At 35.0% G+C, this 21,293-nt stretch overlaps 1 protein-coding gene across 1 annotated transcript in view; it reads left to right on the top strand.

Moving 5' to 3' along the window:
• The window catches only part of LOC148939204 (uncharacterized), a 224,124-nt gene that overhangs the window by 57,338 nt on the left and 145,493 nt on the right, over positions 1 to 21,293 (top strand). The window contains exons 7-9 of the mRNA XM_089107060.1: positions 2,811 to 3,032; positions 15,023 to 15,153; positions 17,726 to 17,773. Coding sequence (XP_088963186.1) covers positions 2,811 to 3,032; positions 15,023 to 15,153; positions 17,726 to 17,773 — 401 coding nt within the window. The remainder of the gene's footprint in view (positions 1 to 2,810; positions 3,033 to 15,022; positions 15,154 to 17,725; positions 17,774 to 21,293) is intronic.

Below are 21,293 nucleotides of genomic sequence, written 5' to 3'. Positions count from 1 at the left end.
TCTTGGCTTTACTCCAATTAGCTATGGCTCTCAAGTTTTTCATCACTTCCACCAAGTTTATTTTAATTCAGAAGGCTATGGTTACGCTCCAAAAATTATTGGATCGTGCTCCATCATTTTTCTATTGCTCCATTGCTAACTATAAGATCTCAGTGCCATCTATAAAATCTAGCTGTCAGATAGCGTTGACTGTCGGCTCTAGTATTAATTGGCGTATATATCTTTAAAGTACCAAGGATAAGGAAGATTGATTGCTTGAATAGGTTAAGGGGAATTACACAACAATACATATCTTGAAAAATAAATCAAATCAGGAATTTAATTTTTAATGAGCAGTTACGCTGCTCATGTGCAGTTATGCTGTTTTTGGTATTAGCGCCTTCATGTACAGTTATGCTGTTTTTGGTAGTAGCGCCTCCATGTGCAGTTACGCTGTTTTTGGTAGTACGCCTCCATGTGCAGTTACGCTGTTTTTGGTAGTAGCGCCTCCACGTGCAGTTACGCTGTTTTTGGTAGTAGCGGATTCATTATTTCTATTGCTCCACTACTTTCTTGCTAACTCTAAGATCTCAATGCCAACTATAAAATTTAGCTGCCAGGTAGCGTTCAACTGTTATCCTTAGTACAAATTGGCGTACTTATCTTTAAAGTACCAAGGATAAGGAAGTTTGATTGTTTGAATAGGTTAAGGGGAATTATACAACCATCCATGTCTAGAAAATTTAATAAAATCAGGAATTCAATTTTTACCTGAGGTTAAAAAAGAAACGTAAGGTAAAAAATGGGCAACCAATCTGTTAAAATATATGCCATGAAACAGCTTGACAGCGCCTCTACCAAGTTGAAAAAAGGGACGGCCGAAAAATCGGCATAAAGTAAGCTAAAAACATGCAGAGAGCTTGATAAGGTATGGCTTCCTTTGAAGCTATAGTTCTCCAACAGATTGGAGTTTCACGGATGAAAAGTCTTTGCAAATTTCTCAAAGCAAAACAAAGAAATGTTTGGAGTTTTAAGAATGAAAAGTGTTGCAAATTTCTCCAAACAAATGTTTGGAGTTTAACGGCTGAAAAACTTTTTCAAATTCTACTAATTGGTTTGACTTATATATTTTCACCACCAACGAAAATGTGGTACTGCCTTAGATACTTTATTTTTGACACAATCAAAAGAAAAATTGTAGTTTTCAGGTATAAACAGACCTAAGACAGATCCTAGCAATTTTTTTTTATACCCCTGGTACTCTTAACTTGGATACAGAATGTAGAAATCATTATTATACCCTTGGGTATGATTGAAAGTTAACTTTTATTCATCTTAATACTTTTATTATAACGTTAAAAATGTTCCAAAAGTTCCAGTCTGGATAATTTTCGGATAAAATAAGAATAAAAAATCCCAAAAAGTCTCAGTAAAACATCCGTAATAAAATATGTTTCAATAAATCCGATGAATTTTGAGATTAAAAATAGGTTGAACTCTTGATACCCCTTATAACATTTTTTAAATTTTAACTCTGCTTGCTTTGATTTTAGATGCTAACTGTTCAGTGGCTTTGTATTTGTTGGACACCCTCAATTTATATACGTTTTTTTGTTCCAAATTACTGTTTAAAAAAATGAAAATATAGAAAAACGGGTGTAAAATTTTAAACAAAGGCAGTGGACAAAAACAATAAAAAAAACAAGTTATGTATATTCTATCGGCTGTAAAACCAACCTTTAAAACACTCCAACAGCTGGTTCACATTATACCTATACATAAACACTAAAATTTAAAAATGGTGAAGACCCGCCACTGGCAATATCCCTATAAACTTCTTGAACCGATTCTCTTTGATTTTCAAGATAATACTCTAATAGACTTGTTTTAAATTATTCTCACAGGATTAACAATTGAAGAAAATGTACCCAAGCATACAGGAGAACAATACAAAATATAAGGATGGATTAGCGGAAAATATAGAGGCCTAAATATACTGTAAGATTGAATCTGGGAAAGACTGGTTTACTGTCTGTATTTACAGGATCAATAATCATTTCCGATTGTTGGAGGGACTACGACACAGCTGAGCTAGATAAATTAGGGTTCAAACATTTGACTGTGAACCACACTGAGAATTTTGCCGACCCAGAAACCGGCGCAACTACCCAACAAGTAGAAAGAAAGTAGGGTTCTACGAAGTGGAGGAATAAACAGTACCGAGGTACAGCTCGCCACTAATTACAATCATATATCGCGGGGTACATGTGGTGGGCGGCAGTGACTGCAGAAGGCAGAGCTTCTTTCAAGACGATTTTAAGTGAAATATATGCATTCTGGGTATCCTGATTTCAATAATTTTCTGCTGTAGTTCCCATAATTTTGTTAATAAAGTATTATATTTTCACTATATTTAGGTATATTTCATTAGGATTAACATTTAAACAAACCAGTTTTTCAACAGATCTTACGTAGCGTAATGCTTGAGTGTGTTTCGTTTAATTAACAAGTACCAAATCTTGCACTTTAAGTGAGGAATCCCAGGAATGTGAACCCCATAAAAAATAACTTCCATCTGTGACCCTTATTTCAGACCATTAATTAGAGCCAAGCGACCTCAGCCCAAAGCATGCCATTTTAGATAAGGGGCTTCACATCGGGGCCCGTTTTGCGATAGAAACATTCTGGATCCCAAAAATGTACTAGCCTAAATTCCATGGAATGTTTTAATCAGACCCTGATATCATAGATTTGTTTTTCTGCTTCGTTTTCCAATTTGTACAGGTTTTCGTATTTAAAAAACCTTTACCTGACCAAAATTGTATTTTCAGATTTTTCCATGATAAGATACAGTTTCTTTGCTCCAACTGACGAAGCCATTAATAGAACTCTATCTGAAGATGCTATGGATGAGCTGAAAGCAAGTGAAGTCCTTAGAAAGCAATTCCTAATGGATCACACGGTGTCTGGTCGTCTATATAGCACAGATTTTGTAGATGGCGCTGAAATCCAGATGATCAGTGGGAAAAAAGTTCAGATTTCTAAAGAAAATGGCAAGTGTTTCTGAAATTTCCCGAGTGACCCGCCGAGTTGTACTGCGGGTTTTCTTTTGGGAGGGAGGTTTAAGTTATTGGGAGAAGAGTTTGTTCAATTATAGAAATTTAAAAAAGAAAAAAAAATACTTTTTTTATTTTGTTCTTTTTTTAAAATTTTATTCCTATGTTTAAGGGGTTACGTTTAAAGCTTAAGGACGGTTACTTTTTTTTTTCTTCTTTTTTTTTAACCCTGTATATAAGTAAAGTAGGCATTTTTAGCAATGAAATAATCTCTTACTTGTATGTAAATTTTCAGATAACGTATCTAAGGAAGAAGGGTGTAAACCTTAAATCCCCCCCCCCCTTGGAGGAAGAGATCTTAGATGTCTTTCAGATTAATTATTTAATTCATCTAATGTCTCTAGTTTTAGGTACTCGTTACGCTGACCTTGTACCTTAGTTATACTGACCTTATGACCTTAGTCGTTATTCCTCCAATAATGGGGTTCGACGTGATTTCTAAATGAAACCTCTGGATATAATAATTTTTTACTATTATCATATACATTTTTCCTTTGCTTCTTGATAGCTGGGGCAGATTCCGTTCTATAGCTAAAAACTTTAAAAAGATTACAATAATAAAAATAAAAAATAAATATAAATGAAAAATGATAAAGTAAAATATAAAGTATAAATACAAAAAATTAAGCTACTAATAAGAGTTCAAAATAAATTTTTTCCTACTGAATTGCTCAGATTGTTATTATTTTGTGCTATTAAGCTTTGAAACCTAGATTAGGCTTGTGATAAATAACTACTCCTACTGTAGTTAACCATTAAATCTATTATTATAATATTTGGCGTTTGGTTATTTTGTCTAAAGTTGGTATCCTGACCATGTGTGCACAAATCTTTGAGTTTATAATATATTATTTATTACGACAAAGAATATATGACGACAATTTTAAATTTTTTTTAGTAAGGATATTAGCACCATCACTTAATAAATACATACATAAATAGGTCCCTACATACAAGTTTATTCGGGAGAGGAAGTGGTTTGTAGCTCCCGATCCCTTCCAAAAGAATGATGACTGGTGAATTAGTTTGAATATCCTCCCCATCCTGTGTGTCCTTCATTTCAAGTATTTTGTTCTAATAAAACTTTACTCAACTTTAATTACGATCTTACGAAAATTACAATGCTCATATTTTCTGATCGTGGTTTTGTTATTGCCTACTCTTTCGATTCTATTATAGCAGCTTCCTCTACCCCTTTGAAAATCTGGCCTTCCTCTGCTTCTTTTGAAGGTTCTAGTTCCTCTGCTCCTGACAAGGAGATTTCTTACATCGGTGGTGTTGGAACCTCCTCCATTATAGCTCCGTCTCTCTCCCTCATTCTCCCTACCTACGTTACTATGATAACTACTTGCTCTTCCTCTGTCTATTTCTCCGTTTCTTCTGCCTCTATCTAGGAAATTATCCGCTTTGGTATCGTAGGAATTTACCTCGAACTCAGTACTACTTTGTGTGTAACTTGCACTGTCTTCTCCCATTTCATAACTACTTCCTCTCCCTCTGCTAGAATATGGCCTTCCATTGCCATTCTTAAAATCTTGTCTTTTGCTGCCTCGATTAGATTCTAACCTTCCTCTGCCTCTGTTAAAATTTTGCCTTCCTCTACTTTTGATAAAGTCAGATATGTATATGTATATGGATACACCCCCTTCCCTGGTTTTAACTATTTGTACCCTCTCTGCATCTATATATATATATATATATATATATATATATATATATATATATATATATATATATATATATATATATATATATATATATATATATATATATATATATATATATATATATATATATATATATATATATATATATATATATATATATATATATATATATATATATATATATATATATATATATATATATATATATATATATATATAATAATAATGTATTTATTACCCACTATAAAAAAGAAGCGGAGAACATCAAGAACAAAAAAAAGAAAAAAAAAAAAAAAAGAAAAAAAGAAAGCAAACTCGCACAATTAACAATTATTTAAATAAATTAGGTAAATTATGGTGCACAGTAAGACCTGCAGATAACGACAGCTTTCTCGCAAGCACAGTCCCTTTTTCCCGTAAATCAGGGAGGCCGAATCGCGATATTAGATGTCGGTTCCGGAACCACGGAGGGAGGCACAAAAGGTATCGAGAAAATTTAAAATAATAAGTTCGGATAGATTTCAGATCTTTAGGCTTCAGAATTGGAAGAAAACCATATAAAAAAAAGAATAGAATGATCGCAAAATGAAGAATATAATTTTCCAAGTGCTTTTCTATTGTACCTCCCTCTATTTGCAAAAATTTTTGAATATCCTATCTGAATTTCTTTTTTTTGCATTAGAAACTGTCAGAGCCCGAAGTGTTTTGAGATTATTAGTAATGTGAAGACCAAGCACCCGAAAAGAAGAGACACAGGGAATAGAGAAAAGACCATAGTTAAGAGGGAGACTCGCACTCGAAATAAATGAAATATATTCGCACTTATCAACATTCAACATAAACCCAATCCGTCTGAACTGGTCTGAGATCCAGCTGACAGAATGTGAGAGCCCAGCCCTAGAACGACTGACAAGGAGAACATCGTCCGCATAAACAAGATACGAGACATCAATTCTATCAGAAATGAAAGTCGAAGGCAAGGATGAAAGAATAGGAGCAATACATAACTTAAAAATAGTTGGAGAAAGCACACCACCTTGACAGATTCCACGCCAAAGAAATGCCTTTTAATCAGAAACTACTCTATTAAAATTCACCGGAATAAAAGAGTTGAAATACCAGTTCTGTAACAATACGACAATACAAAGGATAATATTGATGGAAAAAAATGAGTAGAGTGATTGTGAGTGGACTGTTCCATCAAAATCTTTCGAAAGATCATTAGAACAGATCTGAAGAGGAGATTTATCATTAACAGATTGCAACAGGAGGGAAACGAGAACAGGATGGGTGTGCTGAAATCCCAGCCTTTTTTTAGAGCCAAGTTGGTTTGTACCAAAAACAAAATTTTTCGAAGTGAAAGGGAGAAGAATATATTCAAAAATTTTGCTATGAGTGCACAAAACAGTAATTGGTCTATAAGAACTACACTCTGAGGAAGTTTTTCCACGCTTCAAAACCGAGCTGTCTGTGCCACAGAGAAAACTGTCGGGAACCATAGAAGTAGATAAACACATCTGAAACAATAGCTGAAGGTGATTTATCAAAGTTGGGCAAACTACTGTTAGATGATAAGAGGAAATTCCGTCTTGATCAACAGAGCTAGATTGCATGTTCTTAATAGCTTGACCAATATCAAGAGTAGAAACTGGTAATACATTACTCTGAGAAATACGATTAGGCAAACACGACTCAAGAAGGTTACTGAAAAGCTTTTCAACTTCACGGTTCACCTTGCCGAAGATATCATTATAATATGACACCCAAGTATGAACTGCTATAGAACTTTCTGAAAAATCACTACTAAGCTTATCCGAATTCAGAACATGAGACCACTCCTTTCTCGACGCAGGAAAATAAAAACCAGATACCTTAGACTGCCGTAAACGTTTTTTATAAGCAAGATCGGTATTTTGCTACAGATCGAAGACAACTCGATTTGGCCGACCGCAAGACACCCATATTTGTAGCCAAAACTTAGCTTTATTCTTTACAACTTTTAATTCTGGGCCCAAAACCCATTATGGCTTTCTAGTTTTAACTTTAATCTTTTCTAGAAGAACAGCAGTCGCCTCTGCTTGTTTTAAGCACCAAATTGTTTTATCATAATATTCGTTTAGAGACTGCTTATCATTTGAGAAACGGTCAGTAACTTGAAGGAAATGGCAAGGAACTTTTTTAGAACCCAATAATGCGGACAACGTAGTAATATAAAATGCAAAATTAGCTCTACTCCAGTTATTCCTGTAAAACCACTTAGAACTTTGTGTAAATGGTCTAGTAGAACGGGAAGCGACTACTGAAGCAGAGAACGAAATCGGGAGGTGGTAACTATCACGATAGTCTTCATGAACGAGAACAGTCGATACATTAATATATGGTGAAGAAACTACATTGTCAATATTAGATAAACTTCCAGATTGGTGAATATATGAATAATCAACACTTTTTTTGACTATTTTATAAGCAGAAAAAACATTAAGGACGATAGTAGATCGAAATTACAAAATTTTAATATCTATGTTGAAGTTACCAACCACTATGAAGTCATAACCAGTCGATACAACAGACGCAAGAATAGCCTTAAGATTTGCCGAGGCTTTCATATACGCGTTTAAAGTGGAAATGGTTTTTTGTTACACGGAAGATACACATTTATCAGCACAGTATTACCAAACCAAACCGCAAGGATGAATTTATCACTGTGAAAACTCACTGGAGAGAGTAAACTCAGGTTATTCTTAACAATGCAAGCGAGGCCTCCAGAAGGTCTACCAAAAGTGACTTCAGCATTAGTTGTAAAAACGGAATGATTACGACTTCTTTTTAACACGTTAATACTAGTAGAAGTCAGGAGGTGTTCTTGAAGGAATACTATGTCAAACAGGTCACACAATTCATCAATCATATGCTCTTTTAAACGAGTATCATTTATATTAAGCGAAACAATCGAAACAGGCACAATCCTTTCTTCTTGGCAATGATATCTCTCAGCACTTTGCATCTAAGACTAAAGGAGGCATGATTTTCACCACATCTTGCAGAAAGCTGGCAGGGAGAATCCTTGGTGGAAATATGAGGGCCCGCATAGCGTGCACACTTCGCAACCAAACTTGCAAAATCAGCTACTCTATGGTCTGAAGAACGGCATTTTAGACAGCACCGAGGTGCTGACAGGTATTCTTTCACAGATAAATATTCATATCCAAGTTTAACACCATTTTGCATAGCCTTGGCTTTTGACATAGAGTCACAAAACTCAAGCTTAACCGTGCCAGTGTCACCGAGCCGCATAGCTTCACCACACCTGGATATCCTTGAAAGAATGAGAGGTCTAAGTCCTTCGACATTCCTCTGACTATCCTGAGAAACCCCTTAGTGATCACCTTGGATGGAGATTCTGCTAAAATCACTGAAATAGAGTCTTTGAATTCTTCAGCAGCAGATTTTTTAACATTCATTAGCCATTTGTCACCTTGCAAACTCAGCTTGGTAACTGCATCATAATAGCTCACTTTATCGAGCACTTATTTGCGTTTTATCGGGTCATTTAGTGTTTGCGGCACTTTAGAGACAACAATAGTAGTGTGAGAGTCAGTTGACGGCGTCGCGCAGGCAGTGGTGGAAAGTGATTATCATACGAATCGAACTTACTTGAAACAGTCTTTAGGAAGTGGTCCATTCTATTCATTTTGCGTTCAAACTCGAATAAACCAAAGCAGGGATGACAGGTACATCATTTGGAGAACGAATTACAAACATCGGTAGGTCTATGTCTTCATCGTCACATTTCTCGAATATACTTAAAATATCCTTCAGATGGATTTCCAAAGCCTTTGGCCCCTGTCTTCTCGGAAGCTCAGTCCCAGGTACGGCCGCATTGTAGAGGAGTTTTTTTTAGCCTCGATTACAATCGTCAAGTCTAGAAAAAAGTCCTTTCCAAATTTCAGTATTTTGTTTTCATTCACTCCATAACCACGGTTAAACTGCAAAAAAATTAAAACCGGCGAAAAAACAAGTCCACTATTCATTATTCACTGTACATATCATAAGAACTAGATACCAACAAGCGAAGGAAGCGTAGTTTCCTTCTACCAGATGCCCGCAGTTTAAGAAAGTAACGCTCCCGACAGGTACAACGGCCCTTACGACAAGAAACTCCCCTCTTCTGCTCGCTTATTAGCAAAATTGAATTATAATCAGATTATCAAATCAAATTAAAAAGTATAGTAAAATAATAGTATGACTTTATATGAGTGAGTAAATACTTATAACACATATATATATATATATATATATATATATATATATATATATATATATATATATATATATATATATATATATATATATATATATATATATATATATATATATATATATATATATATATATATATATATATATATATATATATATATATATATATATATATATATATATATATATATATATATATATATATATATATATATATATATATATATATATATATATATATATATATATATATATATATATATATATATATATATATATATATATATGTGTGTGTGTGTGTGTGTGTGTGTGTGTGTGTGTGTGTGTGTGTGTGTGTGTGTGTGTGTGTGTGTGTGTGTGTGTGTGTGTGTGTGTGTGTGTGTGTGTGTGTGTGTGTGTGTGTGTGTGTGTGTGTGTGTGTGTGTGTGTGTGTGTGTGTGTGTGTGTTGTGTGTGTGTGTGTGTGTGTATATATATATATATATACTGTGGTTTTCCAGACGCCTGCTAGTTAGCTAGTAGGAAATTTTGTTTGTACTTGACTACTATGACGTACTCGCTGAATTTTCAAAGCCGGCTTGTTAGCTTGTACACTCTCCCCGTATACTTGGGGCTTAAAAGAGTTTCAGTTTTAATTTCAATAAACCATTTAAATCAGAAAATAAGAACACTAATGCAATCAGCGTGATCTTTCTTACTTTACCTTGGCCTTGTGCGATTCTGATAGACGATTCTGATAGATTATGTTTTCTGCTCCTTTTTTGCGTGGTTGATTATATCTAACCTTTAGTCTTAGAAGCTTGAGTATGCGATTTTTGGAATTTTAATTTGGACATCCTTATATTTAAGAAAATATAGCGGTCAAATTCCCTCTCTCCTAATTGATGCCACTAGAATAGCCTGTCAGAATTGGACGGATCGAAGTTAATAATGGCTGCCAAAATCAAGCCTGTGAGGTGTCAATCCTCCTGAATGTATGAAGCCCTAACCAAGGAACAAGGAAAGATCCCTTGATGAATATTTCGAGGTGGGGGAAAGAAGCCCTTTTTATAGTAAAGGATCTGGAGACCAAGTACTTCTTGTGTGGCAAGTGGTGGTTTACCCTCCCTTTTTTAGGGACCCGTGTTGCCTTCCCAAGCCGATCTGAAGCTGATAAGATGGGTTCTTGGGATGGTTGAAAACCATGGTGGGTGCCTTAACACTACTAAGGCAGTGGCGTGAATTCACGGAAATGGTTGGGAGGTTCGATTTTTGCTTCGATTTTATTTCGACGAAAACGCAAAGAAAGTTATGCTTAAATGAAAATGCCAAAAGAAAGGGTTTTTTGAAAAAAATCTAGGTAGGCAATTGCCCAGCGGATATGGTAACATGTATTTTTTGTGTGTTTGGGGAGGGGGGTTGGAGGTAGTGGCCCTAGTGGCTTGAGTTTCGACTCAGTTTTCTGTATCCGTCCATGAAGATAATTTGTAATTTGAATAAAAATAAAAAAAAAAATTCAATGAAAATGTCATGCTTCTTCGTCCAATTAATACGTTCCTTAAAATTGTTTGGTAACAATTTTGTTAGCTAACATTTTGTTTCCAAGAACTAACAGGATTGATTCTTTGTTAGCTTGTGGATGATAAGGAAAGCCCTATGAGCAGTGGGGGTCCTATTCCCAAAAGCATAAGGAAATTTTCATTTTCTTCTTAAAATGAAGATACAAAAAAAGAATTTTGAAATTAAGGATGAGGGAGTATTTTTATCTTCTTCAATGGAAATACCAGAAGAGTTTTTTTTTTTAAAGTCCAGGAAGGCGATTTCTCCCTTCCTCCAATTGATCCCCTGATTAGGGGGCTCCCGCGAAAAGCTTAAAACCTTTTATAGCACGCGTAAAATTATGAATATAGGAGATACGTGCTTTCGTTTTGGGAGGAACGATATCTCTTTTTAAATTTATGATGTCGTAGTGTTGAAACCTTCAAAGAGGCTAATAAATAATTTCAATTTTTGGAAAGGATATGGGTTCAAAATTCTTTTAAAATGTGCTGAATTGGCAGGATGTTTCTGTTTTGATTGGTACACGGTTCGGTGAATCTTTTTAACTAACTGAAGGTATAATTAAAGGATGTAACGTATCATGACTAATAATTTGTATGCAAGGAAGTTTAGATTATTTTGTAAATGTAATTTAGCTTGTATTGGTATTACCTAATTTTTCTTAGATTATTTTTTAATCTAAATATATTTTATTTGGATGCATAAAGTATATTTCATTCAAATTCAGTTTAGCTTATTTAACTTAAATATGTCCAAGCGTAAATGATAACTAGAGGTGATAATGTTTTATCATAAATATACATTATTTTTATATTGTTATTTTATGATACTTTTAAAAAGATATCGCGAATTTTGGGGAATGATTTTGGCGAATGTCCAAAATTGAGATACGTTTAATGGAGTTTTTTATATCTCTAAGTAATATATTTGTGTTTTAGACGATAGAAAGGGAAACATTGGAAGGTGAAAGACACAAATAAACAACAATTATTTTGAGATAAAAGAAAGAGGGACAAAAATCTCAATGCTTCATTTTGTTTTCTGTTCTTTTCTGGGGAAAACAAGAAGAGAAAAGGCAGCAAGTAGAGACAAAGAAGCAATAAATGAGAAACAGTGAGACTTTAAAACAAGGATTTTTTTTTTTTGTCCTCGCTCTATCGTTAACGTTTTCTGATCCTATTGAAGATTTTCAACACGATAGAACTAAGACGGAATAAAACCGTTGGTTTAATTTTAATGGGACATGGGCCACAGTTGTTACTAAAGGTTAAATGGGATAATAGAGAGCGAGAAAGGGTGGGAGAGGGAGATGGAAAGGGAGAGAGAGAGAGAGAAAGAGAGAGAGAAAATGAGGCACATTTGGCCCGGAAATATGCCAAACAATTCTTTTTCCTTGATGAGTTTGAATTTTACAGCTGCAAATCTTTAGGCCAAAAAAAAAATTAATATAGGCTACAATAAAACAGTTTGGGGCATGCCCCCATCCCTTATGAAAAATGGGGTCCAAAAAGGGCCAACTAAGAGCTTAAATACTTGAATTATTGCTAGAAGATTTCAAAGAGAGGGAGGATGGAAGGATCAGGTTTAAGGACTTTTTTATCTGCCATTTAGTGATCCAATCAGGGAATAAAATACCGAATTGAATTTTGCTGGGACATGTAGCTTAGTTTTTTCTAGAGTTTAAATAAGAAAATCGAGAGAGGGGGAAAGTGAGAAAGAGTGAGAGAAAGTTTGGCTTAAGGGCTTCTTTTTCGGCTCTCTTATCGTTATAGAAGAATTTTTAAAAGGATTTAAGAATCATATAAGAAGGACGTCTTAGAAGCATAGAACTGAAACTGAACGAAACCCAAATTGAGTTTTACTCTGACATGGACCACGCTTATTAGTAGTGTTTAAATGAGCTAGTCTCGAGAGAGAGAAACTGAGAGAGAGAGAGAGAGAGAGAGAGAGAGAGAGTGAGAGAGGGAGAGAGAGAGAGAGAGAGAGAGAGATAGAGAGAGAGAGAGAGAGAGAGAGAGAGAGAATTCGGCTTTGGGAGCTCGTTTTTGGCCTTCCAATCATAAAAACTAAAAAGGGTTTCACAAGGATAGGACCAATTGTTATATTTAGGACCAATTTGCTAAGTTTAGGGAACTCGGCGTGCCTTTTCGCAGAGAAAAGTATAATTAATGTTTATTTATCTATATCAAACAGTCCGTGGTAACAAACTGTTAGTAAGGAGCGACCCGGCTCAACAGTAACCGAAACTCTAAAAACGGAATTTTGATACCAATAGATACATCACAAGAATCAGATTTTTATGTTGATTTCAAATATTTAAGTTTCATCAAGTTTAGTCTTACCCATCAAAAGTTACGCGCCTGAGAAAATTTTCCTTATTTTCGAAAAAGGGGGTAACACCCCCAAAAAGTCATTGAACCTTCATGAAAATAACACCATCCGATTCAGCGTATCAGAGAACCCCTACAGCAGAGGTTTCAAGCTCCTATCTGCAAAAATGGGGATATTTTGTTTTTTTTTTTTTTGCCAGAAGAAAGATGCGTGTTTATTTGTTTTTTTCTCTTTTGCCCAGGGGTTATCGTATCGACCCAGTGGTCCTAGAATATCGCGGGAGGGCTTATTCGTACGGAAATTAAAAGTTCTAGTGCCCTTTTTAAGTGACCAAAAAATGGAGGGCAACCATGCCCCTCCCACGCTCTCTTTTTTCCCAAAGTCACCCGATCAAAATTTTGATATAGCCATTTTTTTCAGCGTGGTCGAAAAATATAATAATTATGTCTTTGAGTCCCGGGTATGCCCAACAGTCCCCGGGGGAAGGGCTGCAAGTTATGAACTTTGCCGAATGTTTACATATTGTATTGGTTATTGGGAAGTATACGGACATTTTCAGGGGGGGATTTTTTATGGTAGTGGGGGGTGGGGGGGTCCTTGGTAACATAGGAGGATCTTTCCATGGAGGAAGTTTTCATGGGGGAATGGACATTGCTATGAAGGGGGCACAGGATGTCCCAGCATTATTTAAAAAACGACCAGAAAAAAAAACAACAAGTTTTTAAACTGAAAGTAAGGAGCAACATCAAGACTTAAAATGAATAGAAATTATTACGTATATGATTTGGTTTGCCCCCTAGTCAGTACCTCGCTCTTTACGCTATTTTTTTCTGTAGTACTTTCATAAGAACTATTTATTCTAATTAACGGCCTTTGTGATTAAGGGATCATTCTTAAAGATTTGGAACAAAATTTGAACTTAACCGTAAAGAGCGAGGTATTGACAAAGGGGTGAACTCCCTAATATACGTAATAAAATTTACGAATATAGAAGTTGGTTATGTAAGTTAATTCGCAAGTTACGTATATTTATTACTAATAAAAACTTTCGTAAATAAAATTAAACAACTTTCGAGAAAGCTATTTAACCAAAAAAAGTAAAATTAATACGTAAATTTCCTTTTAATTTTTCATGTACGGTGAGCCAAAATCAAAACCTGCATTAACTCAAAAACGTTTAGAAATTAAATTAAAAAAAACAAGTTTTTTAACTGAAATTAAGGAGCGACATTAAAACTTAAAACACAGAAATTATTCCGTATATGAAAGCGGCTGCCCCCTCCTCAATGCCTCGCTCTTTACGCTAAAGTTCAAATTTATTTTTTTAAACAATAAAAAAAATTAGAGCAAAGAGTGAGGCATTGAGGAAAGGACAGCCCCTTTCATACATGAAATAATTTCTGTTCGTTTCAAGTTTTAATGTCGCTCCTTACTTTCAGTTGAAAAAACTTGCTTTTTTTATTTAATTTATATTAATAAAACGTGGTTGAATCTGGATCTGAAAATCTCAATCCAAGACTGAATAAAACTGTAGCGAGAGAGAAAAACGGAGGTACACTGACTTGAAATTCCTAATAACTAAATGGTGACAAAATATATCTATGTATGACAGTGCTGGTATGGCAGTGACGGTGCGCCCCTGGCAAAATCTCAATTAGCGCCCCCCCTGTATCCTTCAAAATTTTCAGGCCAAATTTTAGAGTATTTTTCATTTGTTAAAAAATGTTCTATTTATTTATTGGTTAATAATTTTTTTTATTATTTATGATTTATTATTTAAATTGTTTAATTATTATTAATTTTTCTTTTAATTATTTTAATTAGTATTGTTTTATTAGAATTACTTAATTATTTATAATTTTTAATTTATTTGATCAATTAGCTAATAATTTGTCAATTATTTTCATTTGTTAATTGTGCCCTCTACTTTGTTTTAATAAAAATAAGATTTCAAAATTACAAAATGATAATTACTGTTAAATTATTTATTTGAAATTTTGCACCCCTAAAATTTCTGCGCCCGGGGCAAGCGCCTCCTCTGTCCCCCCTCAAACCGCCTCTGATGTATGACAATTTTTAGAATTTTGTGATTGTTGCTTAGTGACTTTAAAAATATTGTCTTCTGTTGCAGATACCCTGTATTTGAATCAAGTACGTGTGACAGATGAAGATATATTTATTTACAATCTCGGAAATATGTTTATTCTAGATGGCGCCCTATTTACCCCCACTTTAGAAAACGAAGAGACGACCAATACCACTGTAAGTTAATTCAGAACACGAGTATTCTTCTTTTTTGTCATATTCTGTGAGTTATTCAAGGCGATAGTAACGTATATACCCAAACTTTCTTTTAAGATCGTTGGGGCACTGGACTTCAGTGGCGGTCTTAAATTTCATTCGTTTATTTCCATTTGTATGTCTTTGAGTTGTAATTCGTATTCTTTTAATAAAACGGCTCTATTTTTATCTTGCGCTTTGTTCTTTGTTTGATTAATCAGGCTAACCTTGAGTTCACGCACTTTTTCGTCCTAAATTAGGTTGCAACAAGGATTGGTTTGTGCAGGAATTAAAATTTTAAATTTAAAATATTTGGCAGTCTTAATAAATGTTATTTATTCCTGGAAAAGTATCTGTTTGAAAGTTGTTTTTCAGGGCTTTGTTGACTTTTACAAAAACTAACCTGACAAGTATGTGTCCAATAAGAGAGTCATTCATACTCCTGCCATTTACCCGTGCCCCAGCCATTTAAACATTTGCCTCTCAATTACTTGGACTATCTGTCTTGGCTTTTCTCTGTCTACAATTACCCAGCCCAGTCTTGATGCAACCTATGCAACCTATTGCCCAAAATACTTGATAACTTCAATTCAAAATCAACTTCTAGAGTTAACTTCAATTCAAGTCTCTTGGTTTCTAGAGTTCTTTTTGAACATCGAATATTTCTGAGCAGGGCCGTATCCATTGGGAGGGGGGGGTGCTACTGGAGCTTCTTTTCTAACTCCCCCCGACACTCGAAATATTTCTTTGATAAATAAATTGGTTGCAACAAATTTCGCTGTATTTTACAATTTTCCCTGTTTTATTCAGATTTTTATTTCTGTGTTCATAGTTTTATTGCTCTATCTACCGTTCTTTCTGTATTAACATTTTTAAAGAGAATTATATATGCAAGGATAAAGGACGCAAGAGACGCCATAATGTTTTGACTAGAATGTAACATGCTATACAAATACGTAAACGATCTTTTTTTTTTAATTTTTCTGGGTACATGTATCCTATTCCTGTAAAACTATAAAACATATGAAACAAATCTTATGCAACATAGAAACAACGAAACTTTGTACAGCGTTTAAAATTTGTATGATATACCCCCTACCTAGTATTCTTCATCTAACTAGAACCTTGTATTTTCCATAATTTTGGGATTTTGGGATCAAAACATGACAAATATATAATACTATTAACAAAATTATGGGAAATCCCAAAATCCCAAAACTAGGGAAAATCTAAGGTTCTAATTAGATGAAGAATGTTAGGTAGGGGGTATATCATACCAGTACCCTTAAGGGTAGTTGACAAGTACCATCGAGATCAGGGATAGAATTTTTACAGGTCCTTTGTGATAATAATTTCCGCCCTTCCATTATTACTTGAATTTTTAAAGGTTTTTGGAAGTTCCCCCCAAAAAATTGGGTTTTCTGAAATTCTGAAAATTAACGTGAATAGAAATTAACGATTTATGTTTCATGTTCATGTTTGCATATTTACGAACTTTAATCATAGAAGAGACTTCAGAAAACCCAATTTTCTTTCTGGGAAATTCGAATAAAGCCTGAAAACTAGGGAAACTCCTAAGAATTTAGGTATAATGGGAACCCTGAAGAGTCGGGAATATATTCGTAATTAGGGCAAACAAATCCTTTTCGGACAACCTTTAGTACTTAAAAATTAGTGCTTGAACTAGGTGAAGATCCGGTATTTGTTTCCTCAAAGTCTCAATCACCCGGTTTTTCTATTATCTTTAAACTATTCAATTCAATTTTTTCAATTCAATTTTTTTATTTATAAACAAAAACATAACAACTAAATTACTAACCCCCCCCCCCCCCAAAAAAAAAGACACAAAAAAGCACTTGCGACGTTCTTCTATTTTCTTCTATTTCCTTCTTTTAAAGATCAATCTTCTATTATGCGGCTTTCGTGGAATAATTTCACTGGCTTCAAATCTTTTACTGGTCAAATTTGCGTTAAAAAAAATTGTTCATCTTATATTTCTAGCTTTAAGGATTAAAAAGTCAAAAGGTTGAAACAATTGTTGGTACTTACGTGTTATAGCGACCACACTGTTGTTCTTGATATGAGTAAAACTGGTTCCTCTGTCTGCATTCGGAGATAAAAAGCTTAATCACAGAGAGATAAACTACAGCGCAAGTAAATTTTAATTAAATATTTAATATATAGTGTTGGTTAGGTATTTAATATAATGCCTGCTGTGTGGCCTGCTTTCCATAATTCTCTATTTTAGTTTCCATAATTTTGTAACTAAAGTATTATGTTTTCATCATATTTTGGTATATTTTATTAGAAGTAACCTAACTTCACTTCTTGGGTGTGGTCGCTATAACACTAAGTACCAAATTGTTTTGATTTAGTTTCCATTATTTATTTTTGCTGTTTTAGCCCAGCAGGTTTTTGTAACCCCAGCGACTACTTGTGTTATGAAATTTTTGTTCCTTTCGTTCTTTTGAAAAAAATCTGTATATTTATTAAAACAATAATTCCAAAAATAACTGTACTGCTGATTTACTAACCTTTCTTAATTTACTTATAGCAATTTCACCCAAAAATTCTATACTTGCTTGGCATAAGGCCTGTTAAGGTAAGGAAACTCAATCAGTACCTGATTTTCAGTTTAATTAATTACCGCCAGCACTGCTTGTTTTTTAGCGGGTGGCAACACGGGGCAATGGGAAGAGAGGGCGGCGGGTTATTGTTGGCTGCCTAGAATAAATTCCACACTTGTATGAAACAAGGCCTGTTAAGTTGAGAAAGCTTAGTCGGTACTTGGGTTTCTGTGTACTTGATTGCAAGTAGCTCTACTTGTTTATTACCCAGGATTTCGGAGGGTAGGGGGTGGCCCAACTGCCTGGGATTGTGATAGCCCTTTCTGATTTCATCTCAAAACATGTGTAGATTATGACACTTTCTTGTTGCACTCCTTAACAAAATAGTGGTAGTGTAAATGCAATCTCTCAAGCCAGGCGCCTTTACCCCCTGTATCTTCCCTGATTTAAGCCATGAGCGGCGATATGGCACCAAATTCTCAATAAAAATAGGACACTGAAAACAAAGGGGTGCATTGAAATTTAGATTTTTGACGAGTCCTATATGTTGGAGGGAGGTAAAAAAAAAGCTTTTTAATCAGCAGATGAAAATTTACAACTAATCAATGCTTCTGGATTTGGTTGTCTTTTATTTCTCACTCCTGACAGCAAAAGAAAACCGATTATTATTATAATTATATATATATATATATATATATATATATATATATATATATATATATATATATATATATATATATATATATATATATGTGTGTATATATATAATATATATATAACTATTGTATATATATTATTATTATAAACCGAAAATCAGATTATTGTTCCTTCCTTTCTTTTGGAACCTGAAAGGATCATTAGTGACTCACAATTCTTTAGGCTTTTACACTAAGAAGGGCATGCAATCCTTGATAACCACACATAGCACTTTCTCAGCTGGAATGTTTTGGATCTGCACCGTTTTTCCACTTTTTTAATTTTTTTTTTTTAGGTTTAAATCACACCATTTGCTTTTGGCAGAACAGCTGTTTCTTTGAGGCTTTAGCTTCATGAGCTAATTGTTTCTTAGCATCCTCTTTATTTTTTCTACCGCATCCTCTTTAATTGTTTCTTAACATCCTCTTTTGACAAGTACAAACAACAGGTAGCAACAAAAAGACTTATTGTGGTGATTTTAATGTAAATGTTCTTTCTGAAACAAGAGATTTTGCGACCAACCTGCAACTGTAATTTACACCAAAAGGACAATATACTTATATCACCGGATTCATTAGTCTCAGATCTATTTATTTACCGAGCCCAAATTATGCTACTACTAAAAATTTTTCTTGGAGAAAGCTCTGAATTTGTTTAAAAATAAGTAAACTATCCTTTCTTCAACAATTTTCAACTTACCTTCAACACATTTTCAATCTAAACAATTCTTGTTGTTTAGATAGTTCAACCTTTTAACAATCAGTGAAAACAAGACAGAGAACAGAACAGGTCAAACCATTGAAATCGACTGGAACATGCGTCCAAATATCATAATATCCAGAAAATGTTTAAACTGCTGACAGAAGCAACTGGAAAAGCTCCTTCAACAGCTGGCACACTGGAAGACTAATGCAGGGAAATCATTCAATCAGAAGAACGACAATTGGAACGCTGGTGATAACACTTCTCTGAGCTACTGAACCTCATCAAAGCCCCACGAAATCTTCCTGCTTTCTCAGGGGCATGGTAGCCTTACGATATCGACTTGGACCCAGCAAGCATCTGCTAAAAGCGCTTAAGTGCATAAAGAGCAATAAAACACGAGGAGAGGATGGGGTCCCTACTGAAATATAATGGACTTGGCAATTATATTATGCTGCCTAACCGACCTGTTTGAACAAGTATTGGCGACGAAGACTCTCCCAAAACACTCGAAAGTATCGGTCCTCGTGCCAGTCCCAAAAAGGGGACGAGTGTGCTTGTGGAAACTATAGCGACATCTCCTTAATTGACCATGTGATGGAAAGCTTCTGCGTTTATCTCTTAAATCGATTTAAAGAGGCACGGGATAAGCTAATCCGTCTTGAGCTGGCGGGCTTCAGATCAGAGAGGTGCTGTCTCGAGCACATACTCATGATCTGGCTCATCAAACAATAGTACAATGGATTTAATCTACCGCTGCTCGTCGCTTTCGTTAACTTAATTGCTGCTTTCGACTCCCTTGTCAGAGAGGAACTATGGAGCCTTATGGCTGAGGATGGAGTGCCATGGAATCTAATCAACAAATTCGAAGAAACTGAGACCTGCGTCTGTATCTCGGATAACACTTTCAATTTTTCAGTTGACTTTGAGGTCAAACAGGGATATCTCCTATCGCCCAAATTGTGCAATTCCGCGATAGATTGGATAATGAACAATGCCCTAAGAAATCATAATGGAGTCGTCTTGCTCGAAACCATCGGCTGACGGCTTACAAGACATGGTTGATGATACGCTGCCTTCATTATATGCTCCGAAGAATTCCTTATAGTAAAATAAAAAGCCCTCACGGCCTGTCTAAAGAGCAGTCTCTCGTTATCAAAAGACATCGCCTAAAGCTCCTTGGCCACACCTAGTGTTGCCCCAAAGTGACGATGTGCCGAGACTTCCTCATCTGCGAGCTAGCACCCTCCTGGAGACGACAGCCGGGAGGACAGAAGAAAAACGTTTGGCAAAACTCAAAGCGGGTATGGAACCATGGGGAGAATTCCGGTGGCATGGCCAGGGATGGAATTGGGATTGGCTGAAGATTGCCGGGAAAGCTGCAGCCGACAGATCAAATTGCTCGTCGGAAGGATATCCAAAATCTATTATCAATGTTGTGAACACTATTTACTAATGTTTCAAACACTGGCACTTAAAAGCATCAAGTAAAACTAATATTTAAGCTCGGAGCCTACGAAAAAATATGCTATGCTAGAATGTGGAGGAAGTTATTCATTGTAAAATAGGGAAGAACTTTTCAATCGAGAATATTAAGGTTTGAAGGTCACTTCCTAATAAGCTATCTACTTTGTCACGAAGATGACCGTGGCTGAATTTTGACATTAGATATTTACAAAACCCAAAACCCGTATCTAAAGAATTAGCTTTTTACGTTAACAAAAAATATGCAAAATTCAGTACTTAATGTTAATCATCAAAAGCTACGAGCCTGGGAGCACTTAACTGATTTTGAAAGTGAGGAAACACCCCAAAAAGGGCAAGCGATCTTACTGAATATCACACCGGTGGATTTAGTATATCAGATACCCTGCCAAAGAGGCTTCAAACTCAAATCTACAAAAATGTAGAATTTCGCTTTTTTTCCTGAATAAAGATCGCGGATGCGTATTAATTCGTTTGTTTGTTGTTTGTAGTTTTTTTTTCCAGAGGTGATCGTATCAAACCAATAGTCCTAGAAGATTGGGAGAGGGATCATTCTAAAGCAAATTAAAAGTTCTAGTGCCATTTTGTGGCACCAAAATACGATTTTACCTCAAAGAGGGTCAAGCTTGGTATAGTCCCTCTTGATTCCTGGGAATGATTTTCGTTTACCCC

Source organism: Artemia sp. Qi Xiang Cuo, chromosome 21 (assembly GCF_049724085.1).
Source record: "Artemia sp. Qi Xiang Cuo chromosome 21, ASM4972408v1, whole genome shotgun sequence".
In the NCBI taxonomy this organism is placed as follows: Eukaryota; Metazoa; Arthropoda; class Branchiopoda; order Anostraca; family Artemiidae; genus Artemia; species Artemia sp. Qi Xiang Cuo.
The sequence above is the reverse complement of the archived record's forward strand: the minus strand, read 5'-3'. Positions and strand labels throughout refer to the sequence as shown.